The sequence below is a fragment of the Ylistrum balloti genome, unplaced genomic scaffold (assembly GCF_031769215.1).
Source record: "Ylistrum balloti isolate Yb309-2 unplaced genomic scaffold, AGI_CSIRO_Ybal_v1 Utg370974, whole genome shotgun sequence".
Classification (NCBI taxonomy): Eukaryota; Metazoa; Mollusca; class Bivalvia; order Pectinida; family Pectinidae; genus Ylistrum; species Ylistrum balloti.
This window is the reverse complement of record NW_026782546.1, coordinates 111,010-121,659: the sequence shown is the minus strand read 5'-3', so window position 1 is coordinate 121,659 and position 10,650 is coordinate 111,010. Positions and strand designations below refer to the sequence as shown.

The following is a 10,650-nucleotide window of genomic DNA, read 5'->3' as shown; positions in this document are numbered from 1 at the left end:
GATTATCATCATCATCATCATCATCATCATCATCATCATCTTCTTCTTCTTCTTCTTCTTCTTCTTCTTCTAGAAAACACTGATCAAACACACTTGTCTTTCACCTAGCCGTCGGGGGTTTTATTCCCCCAAAGGGATACGGGTTTCCTCCTACAGTTAGACCCCTCGCATGCTTACAACAAGCTTGATTTTCATAAGTTGAAATAAAAAGTTTCCATATGTTAATAAGTCATGCACAAAAGAACAAAACAAAAGACGACAAGATAACGCAAAGCGTGACATTACTTTAAATCAATTTTATTGCAAACAAAATACAACAGGATTGGACAAAAGTTATAATAACTGACTTACGGCCTTTCCATAACAAATAAAAACATACAAATTAAGATAGTCACGCAATAGCCTTAGAACTTTTCATATTTTTTAGTTAAAGATAGGCTTAGAAAATGAGAAAGAGAAAACAAAATTGAGGTAAGGGGTGGGGGCAGTAATTCTGTGGATTTGGTGACTGTCATTTCCTAATCCAGTCGGCTAAGAACTGACTGAAACGTTTAGAACTAGACATAAATTATTGTACAGACCTACAGATGACAATATTTTTTATCAGTATCGAGATTTTCGCCCCCAAATAGAAGGTGTTCAATAGTTATTTCGTTGTACCAGTAAATAGAGTGAAGCATTATATTACGTAATTGATCAAAGTTGTTACAGAAAAGCAAGTAATGACTATAGTCTTCAGAATGATGTCCGCAGCTGCAAGAAGATTTAGGTCGAAGACGTGTTTTGTAAAGATCATAATTTAGGGAGCTGCTGCGGTTTTGGAGTTGGCAATGTATTATATTTACTTGCCTATACCCGTACTTTATTATATAATATTTGTAGGGAGAGTAAGATGAGGTAGAAGAGTTTTGAATTGTTTGATAGAATCAGATTACTTAGTTTCGATAGGTAGAGTATTCCAGGAGTCTGAGGTGCTTGGTATAAAGGATGAATTTATAAGTGTAGCATATAGAGTGGATTTTGAATGTTATTTCTGTTTCTAAGATTGTAATTTGTAGAATTTGACACAGTAGGTGGTAGTAGAGATTTTAGATATGAAGTAACATTATAAAACATAGATAACTTCCTATTTTTACGTCTGTCCGCCAATGATTGCCAGCCTAGCTCCCTGTAAATATGTTTTTAGTAAATACTGATAATCCTGTAGTTATGCGACCTGCTTCATACTGAATATTTTCTAATTTATTTGAAAGTGTGGTATTGCAATTGTCCCACACTTCGCAGGCGTATTCAAAAAGTGGTCTGATGAAAACAAGATATATTTTTTCTAAGTTTTTTTTCTGTTCAAGTTGTACTTAAGTTTCCTAAGTGTTGCGATATATTTAGTAGTTTTTGTCAAAATGTCACCAAAGTGAGAGTTCCAAGTACCATTACTGTTTATAACTACTCCTAAGTGTTTGTTAACGATAGGAATGGGTGTGTTGTCAAAGAGAAAATATGGGTTAGAAGGTATATTTGTGTTAGAAATCATGAGTATTTCAGTTTTAGTTGGATTGAAGCTCATTAACCTTTTTTTGAGACCAAAGATTCAGCTATTGCATGTCGTAGTTTATTACCTGTTTTAGATCGTGTAAATGTTTAGAAGAGTATGCTAATGCAGTATTGTCAGCGAAAAGTCTAGTAATAGATAAAAGAGTGTTTGAAATATCATTAATGTATGCAAGAAAGAGAAGAGGGCCTAGAACAGAACCTTGGGGAACCCAGGCTTTAACACATACTTCTCGAGAGACAATATTTTTAAGAACAACTGATTGACATCTGTTGCTTAAATAGTTTTTTTATCCATTCTAAGACTTTACCCCTTATTCCATATTTTCCTAATTTAATTAACAAACCATTATGCCAGACTCGGTCAAACTCTTTAGAAAAGTCACAGAAAACGAGAGCTGTAGATTCGTGATTCTCAAGTGCTAAAATTATATTGTGGTAGAGTTCAATAAGTTAGTGAGTCGTAGAGTGATTTGGCAAGAAGCCAGATTGTAATTTGTATAGAAGATTATTAGTGAAAAGGTAGTTATAAAGATGTTTATGGATTATTCGTTCAAAAAGTTTGCCGATGCAGCTAAGTAAAGAAATAGGTCTGTAGTTATTTGCCAATTCAGGTTCCCCCTTTTTGAATATAGTTGTCACGTAAGCAAATTTCCACGAATCACGAAAAACAGAGGTACGAAACGATTCGTTGAATAGATGGGTGAGAGGTTTAGCTATTTCACTAGATATCATTTTTAACATTCTATGACTTATGCCATCAGGACCAGCTATTTTGTTAATGTCTAAAATATTAATAGTGTCTAAAACCTCTTGTTCTGTTATTTCAATATCAGTAAAGGAAGAGTCAGTTGTATAGTTAAAGTAGGGTCTGACATCATCAGGGTCATAAGGTCAGAGACAGAATTAAAGAAGTTATTTAAGACATTGCATTTGATATAGTCATCAGTAGTTATGTGTTTGTTAGAAGGATTTAGTTAGGGAGGTATGTCGGTAGAAGTGTTACGTTGTAAGAGCATGCGCTTTCCAGTTTCCAGTTTACTTTCGGACTAGCTGAACTGTTACGGATGAGACCATCAACATTATCATAAAATGTGTTTTAGCATGTTTAAGCATGTTATTTACTTCGTTTCTTGCACGTTTGTATTTAGCTTCTGAATGTGCGGTTTTAACTCTGAAAAATACTTCCTTAATCTATTTCTCCGCTGAATTTCTTTTCTTATATCTCTGTTCATCCATGGTTTGTTAACTTTATTTACAGTTATAAGTTTTTTAGGAATATGTTTCCCTAAAATGGAAGTAAGTTTTTCAGTGAATAAAACACATTCCTCGCTCACATCATCAGTGACGGAAAACAAATTTACACAGTTTACTTGTCTAGCTTCAGTTTGAAGGGTTAAAATATCTGCTCTACTGTATAACCATATTTTCCTTTTAAAAGATTTCGGTTTTGGTTGATAGGACAATAGAAACACAATGCTAGCTCTGTGATCACTTATAGCTTCCAGAACAGGTACAACGATGGATGAATCGGAGGATACATTATCACTAATATAAAATGGATCGATAAGAGAATGTGTATTGTTTGTTACTCTAGTCGGACTTGTTACCATGTTTGTTAAATTGTGTTGTTGTTTAAGGAAGGTGAGATCATTGTTATTTCCAGTAGGTAAGTCAATGTTAGTATCCCCTGTCAGTATAACCTGAGGTGTATAATCAAAGGATATATCAAGAGAATGTTTCAGCAGTTTTGTCATGGAGGCTTATATAATACACATAAAAGATATTTCTTATTATCAGAAGAAAATTCAATCCAAATTATTTCGTCGTTTGACGTGACATTATCCCCGCGCCCCGCACACAATCACAGATATATGTTAATATCAAAACAAGCTTGATTTCTATTTGGTATGTACTGAAATTGAGAACTTGCACTAGAGCACTAGCTTGATGCCTGTCCAAAGTTTTGAGTAACAGGTAATTACCTTGAACGCCAATTGTTTCCATGGAAATAGAAATAGTATTTAAATGGTGAACTTCCCCATAACTAAAGAAACTACTAATGTAACAAATGTAAGTTTTCTGCAATTATCTTGAATAGTTTCAGAGCATTGGCCAAGAAAAACTGGAATTTGTGATGAGGGTTATCTGTTTCCATGGTAACAGTAAATGTATTTATAAGGTCTTTGACAACATATCTAGATTATGAAAATTAATATAAAAAACAAACAAATCTTCAAAATAAATATACAAGTTTCCGTTTTAGAGTTACAGAGATTGCAGAGAGGGCTGTCTATCATCTTTACTTAAAAATAGACATGAGTTTGTAGTCAAAATATGGTGAAAGGCAATATAGTTTTAGTCGGGTTTGTAAAGGCGATGCTTATTGTTTAACCGGTTTTCATTATTAAAAACAGAATGTTCTCAACAACCGTTTTCATTTCTCTTTGCTATTGAGAGTTTTCGTTCTGTTAATTAATAAATCATAAGATGCTTTAGAACCTCCAGTTTTTAGCAATGTTGACTTGCCTTGGTAGCAAAAAGAGGATAAAGCTGTAAACAATGGTGAGACTATTCTATGATTTAAACATATTTTATTATCAGTAGCAGATAAATGGATCAGAGACAAGTTTTAGCAACTTAGGAACTCTTCTCCATAAATGAAATTACAAATAATCAATATACTGGACGTAACACATATTTATACTATAAATATGAAGATAAATAATTCGTAGACGTACTATTGTAAGTTTAAATCATTTTGTCAAAAGGAGGAAAAGATGAGATTTATAGGATAGAAAGAAAAGAAGAGAAAAAGAGATAGATAGGTTTTTTTATCAATTTTATATCAATTCTGTACCAATTACATATCAATTCAGTGTCGACTACAAACAGTGCAGAATTAGGTAGTGTTAAAACGCTTCGTTTGCTTTATAAACTTTTGAACAGATTTAACAATAAGATCGTTTCTATATTAAAACATACGTCGAAATCATACAAATTATCAAACAATATGCGTCTACTATCCTGTTTATCAATAATATTCCGATGACAATCGGATGTCGGTTTTGTAATTGTATTCAATTTCCATCTCCCGAAACAATAGAATAATTTGTCTATAGCACTCGACATCCTTTCGCAAAATCTTTGATTTTCTGAGTAAGCCATCGATTATCAAGTGAGGCAAAGCCGAGATAATCTCGATAATTGGTTAAATGGTTATGGTGAACAAGTATATTAGCTGTACACTCTAGCACTACATCTATATCTAAATGTTCATCGAAGCCACATGTTTTGATAAAGATAATTATAAGCAACATAGTCATTGTCCTTTCACTCTTTGTAATTTTCTTAGCTATGTACGTACGTGTTTATTTATAATAATACACAATTTACTGCCCCAGTGACTGGTTCCTACATCTGAAGACAATTTTTTCCCAAAGACGATTTCTTTATTCCAAATTCATCGAGCGGCGCGAGCCAGTCGAGTAAGGCAGATACATTACATTAAATTTCAAGCTTCACACGAATTAATGTTGTTGTTTTTCTATCATTTCGCTCTTTGTAGTTGGTTTAACTAGCTAGCCTATGTGTTCTTCATTCCTAATAATAGGTAATTTAATATATAATGCTCGCTGGATCTGCATTTCTTTTCTCTAAATTTACCGAGCGGCGCGAGCCAGTCGAGGAAGACGGAAACAGAGTAACATGCCAAGCTCTATGGAGTAGGTACAGTGTATGTTGGATATTAAGCTAGACCTGTGTGAAAAAATAAACTCAGAATCTAGGTTCAATATTTTTGATGTTACTTGGTTAACGACAGTTTTCGTGTAAAGCAAAGATTGTTGGCTAGGATTTGAAAAAAAATAATAATTGCAATCAAAACTATCAGCAATTATCCTCCAACTGAATATTTTATTCAAGGCTGAATTTATTTGAGAGCTCAACAAAACAAGCCACCAAGACATTCTATTAATAGATCTATTATTAATGCAGTGTCATTTAATGCTGGATACAGAACAGAATTGCGATCAAGGATATGTTACATTTCTACATTATTCGTTTACCTTGACATTTTCCTACAATGAAAAACAACATGGTGAACTTTGATGATTTGATTTACCTATGGCGATTTTTCCATTTCTAGATAGTAGCAAACCTGTTCCCCAATTATAGTATTTGAATATCGCAGTTGCCTTTGTGTTTCAATGGTGTGTTTCCAATATCACAGCATCTCTGCAAAAATGGACACCTGACAGATAATCTCACAATTCAAGGTTTCGCGAGATGCGGGATGATGAAGATTATGGGGCAGTTTTATAGCCGTCGAAATGAAATCATTTGGAACTATTCTATTTCCATTTGCAATAATAAGTTGAACATGTTTGCTGATTATAAGTATTCCTGGTGTGTCATTGGTAACCTTGTTCTCATTTTGTAAACATGACATTACCTTGAATTTTTCTCCTTGAACTTTTTCAGGATTGTCTGTGTAAATCTACTTTTGTCAATATTTTACCCTCGTTTCATTGATTCTGCATGTGAAGACTTGTTGATATTTACGTTGTTGTTTTATCAGACAAATCTTTAATACATCGTATATATAATTATACTTCAATTATACTTGTCAATTAAAAAATTAATGAATAATTAGATTAGTTTTATATAAATTATTAAGGAAACAAACGGTTGATGCTGTGGGTTATACAAAGGGTCTATTAAATGATATTGAATAATGGTAACAATATACAAAAACAGTATATTATATTCTAATTAATAAATTTATTTATTTAATTCATACACTGACGATTTTGTCAGGGAAAACGATTTTTTTCTTCCAAATTTAATCCATTACAAATTTGTGGACCATCATGGGAAGTCAACAGGAAGCTGATTGTATTGTCCAGCGTACCGTTGTTTGGGGCTGGAGGTATACCAAGTAGTTTACATATCATAGGATATATATCTATTGTCCTGAAGGGCGGTGCGGAAAATCCTGAGTGGAAATTTGGACCCATGGCATAGAATATTGGCTGCATTGTAATGAGGCTGTTGTCATATCCGTGGTCGCCAATCCTTCCAATTTTTCTGGACAGTTCTGTGTCCTGTTAAAATAAATAGAAAAAAACTTTTCTTATCTATTCATATATAATATCTGCACATCCGAAACAGATAACCCGAAAATCTCAAACTAAAACCATTGATAATTACATGCAATTTCTACTTTCTGCTCCGTATGGGTTTGTATACGCTTGTAGAAGGATTGCATTTTAAGCAATAAGTCTTCCTCAAAATTACTGAAAATATGACACAGGGTAAAGTAAAGCAATGACATAAAACTAGCATGTTAATACAAAACAAAAATTACTGGTATAAAAAGATTTGAAATTTAAAACATAACAAAAAAGAATCCATATTTGTCATTTCTTAAATTCAAGATGAGTCAATATTAACACTTTCGTCCATCGGGAAGTGTCGACCATCTACAAAGTTTCTCTCTTACATCATTTTAAAGGTCGATTGAAAATTGTCAGCTGTGTCTAATTAAGTCTTATATATGTTTCACGCCATGCATAAAGAATTTCACGCGATACAAGTCGTAGTATAACTTTGCGTACATTGGACGAATTATATCAATTCACCGTCACTGCAAATACAAGATTGATGATGATAATGATATGAGAGACATGATTTATTTGTATCGAGATGATGTCAAAAAAGAGATTTAATAAGTGTTGAAAAAAAATCAACTTACGTTTGTAATTGTCCAGCCTTCGTTCGCTACTATCAGTACTGGCATGACCCTACGGTTGTTCTTGTAATGCCATACTTCCGGTATGTCTTCTTTCTTGTAGGCCCTTAAGTTTGCATTTTTGTTGATGGCGTTGACGACTTCATCCTCTTGCCCTTCTACAGGTATCAATTGCATAACAGGACCAATTTCTAACGTCGTTATAATCATTGTTCGGTGTACTACATCATAAATATTAATTAGTTTATTATCCCAATTTGTAGCTGTCATTCCATGGTCACTGGCAACAATTAAATTAACCGAATCTTTAAGTCCATTGTCTTCTAACTTATTAAGTAGCTTCCCTAAAAGTGAGTCCATTTCCTCAACCATTTTGACCAATTCTTTTGACTGCGGACCGAATTTATGTCCTGTATTATCTGGTTCGTGAAAATACAAGGCAACAAAGTTGAAATTGTCTTTTACGAGCATTTCGATTGCTATGTCTAGTCGATGCTCAAATGGCACAGATTTATTGTATTTGTGGATTTTGTTTGCACGCATTCCTTGTATTTCTATATATCCTCCTGGCCAATGTATGGTTCCAGTCTTCAGTCCATGTTTCCGGGCTGTAATCCAGATCGGTTCTCCTTGGGTCCACCATTTGGAGTCCGGAAATAACTCTATAGAAAACATATCGTTGAATTCTGGGTCATACATGTCGTTTGCTATTATGCCATGGCTTTCCTGGTATAAACCTATGTTAAAACACCATCAAAACAGATTAAGCTACATGTTGTTCTTGTATAGAGTTAGTATCAGTGAACTTAATAAGATATCATTTTGCGATTTATTGTTTTGGTAAATGGAAACGAGGAATTGTTTCCTATTATTTTCCTTTTATCCATTATATTGAAGGGAAGAAATCTGTACATCTTTGGTATAGCGGTATGAATCAGCTGATGAACCCTCTTTATATATAGAACATAATCATCATGCTGGATTTTTGTCTGTGCATTTTTGGCTGGAAATACTTCGATTGAAGTTATACATTTCATATAAAAACGAATGACTGACCACATTTGTCCCATTATTCATAAAACTGCATTTTGTCATTCTACATGAAGGGACGTTAATCTTTATATGATAAAGTGTTTAGCTGTGGATCTAAATCTATTTTAACATTTGTAGGCTCTATGTTATTCAACCTTGACGACGACAAACAAACACGCTCCAGTGAATTTATCGAAATTATATTTAATAAAAAGATAGTCAGCAAGTGTTCACCTCTCTACCAACGTGCTTACGTGTTTTAAACTTGGTCTCTTAGAATTAGGTAGACAAGTTCATTACGTGTCTTTGAACAAACACGACATATATCGTTCTCTAAGTTTAGCGTAAACATGTGTCACTCTCTATAAGAAATATTCCAGTTAAAGCAACAAATGCAGACATCATCAACAGAACTGATGGTCATTTTTGTTAGTACTAGCAATGATGGATTACAGTTATACAAGTTATTAATATAAAATACTAACAACTTATATTACCTGTCGCAATGCTGTAGTGTGATGGAAGTGTTTTCGTTGTAAACGTACTGTTGACATATTTCGCCTTTACGCCGTTCCGTTCAATTTCGTCGAAGTTGGGTGTATTCGCTTTCTCATGGTAGTCGTATCTGAAGCCATCCATTGACACTAATATAACCTGTTTGGGGTATTTTTTGTAAAATTTTGGTATCACCCTATTAGTGAAAACAATTGTTAACACCATTGTAATAATCACGTGTCGTGGTGCCATGATCAAATTCGCTGTCGGGTGGTGTTTTGTCCTGTTACATTACAATTTGTACTAAGGTCATGCATACCTGATCATAAGATCTAGATAAGCTATATAACTTATATATAACTCTTTTTTAAAAGTGGGAGAAAGGAGAAGACACCATACGGATACCTTAGCTTATCTAGATCTTATGATCAGGTATGCATGGCGAAAGTGTATACATACACATGTAAGGTATTTAAATCTCTACACGCTTTACATGCTTTACGGATGGTTTGTTCTCCTTTCTCCCACTTAAATACCGTACATAACTCTAAATCTATTACGAATAATGGTTCAATTCTGTGTAATTCACGAACGACATCACCGTTTAAAGAATCTCACCCGCAAGATTCGGCACGAATTTACTTTCGGACCGTAGGGTTGGAAGTGTACCGAGTAACTACGTGTGCAGTTTATGCCGTTATGCTTGTCATTTTCTCTGAAAATACCTGTAACAAAAAGGCGCTGAGAACGTTGATATCCTTTTAAATAATCCATCGAGATGCTTTTGCCATGTAACTTACAAAATTTTTAATTAAAACAATCCCCTCGCTTCCATTTATAATGACACGCCGAAACACAAACACATCCAAGGTATTATGATGCTTGACCAATATGTAAAGTTTGATCAAAGAAAGAAAGTTGCTAGACCAATGATAAAAAGTTAACATATGTACGGACGGAAACGTATATCCACTACGCGGTCGCCTCGACGGGACAATACATTGATGGTTAAGTGCTGTTTTGATAATAACTGATCTGAATGTCTTTTGTAAATATGAGAGCAAATACACAACTGAAAACGTGCTAACAGAGGTCCGGGGGCATAGGCGCGTGTTTTATTGACACCAACCATGTTTGTTACGTCCTCAAATAGAAATACTCAAATAGGGTAAACAGTAATGAAACTACCACACATACTAATGAGGATATGCACAGTTACTTCGTTACGTACAAGATACTGGTGATGAACACAATGAAGCATCCTATAATCTCCATTTATTTAATCTAAATTCATGGAATTGCTCTTGAAGTAAACCCAGTTCATTAAATTTATCACAAAGGCAACCCAATGCATCTTCCCATGAAATCGAACAAAGCAATGCTCAAATAATGGCTATATAACGCTTTTTTCATTGGATGCTTTCTTACTCGTCCAAAATGTATTAATCAAATCTGCCGCAAGCCCAAAGATGGCGGCCATCTTTGCTGTCAAGACAGCTGGTTATCATAACGAAATGTTCAAATGTGGCGTTGAAATGTAGAGAGTACGATGACTATCTTATTGACATATTCCAATTCACTTTTCTCCGCTTCAGGTGAGTTTGTCGGTATTGTTAGAACGTCGACAAAGACGATAAACGGTTGAGATGTTCTTAATCCACGGACCAACTTCAATTAAGCTATACCGACTAAATAAAATTATATGTCACTTGACATTGTCACCTACCTTAACTGTATAATTCTACACGGAATGATACATAAATCCCAGTCTCCATTTGAAAGAAACGTACTGAATCTCACGTCATGGTCACTTGTCGATGCCC

At 34.2% G+C, this 10,650-nt stretch overlaps 1 protein-coding gene across 1 annotated transcript; it reads right to left on the bottom strand.

Annotated features, from left to right (window-relative positions):
- Window positions 1-6,362: 6,362 nt before the first annotated feature.
- On the bottom strand, window positions 6,363-9,079 carry LOC132559837 (ectonucleotide pyrophosphatase/phosphodiesterase family member 5-like). Its single transcript, XM_060224466.1, has 3 exons — window positions 8,830-9,079; window positions 7,304-8,037; window positions 6,363-6,653 (listed from the first exon to the last, which is right to left on the bottom strand). Exons 1-3 carry the CDS (start codon window positions 9,077-9,079, stop codon window positions 6,363-6,365), a joined length of 1,275 nt encoding a protein of 424 aa, XP_060080449.1.
- Between the last annotated feature and the right edge of the window lie 1,571 nt (window positions 9,080-10,650).

Coding starts and splice junctions, on each gene's coding strand:
- LOC132559837 (XM_060224466.1), bottom strand. CDS start 9,079: ATGGCACCACGACACGTGATTATTACAATGGTGTTAACAATTGTTTTC. Junction 8,038..8,829: donor ACACTACAGCATTGCGACAG/GTAATATAAGTT, acceptor GTTTTAACATAG/GTTTATACCAGGAAAGCCAT. Junction 6,654..7,303: donor AAGGCTGGACAATTACAAAC/GTAAGTTGATTT, acceptor TTATTTTAACAG/GACACAGAACTGTCCAGAAA.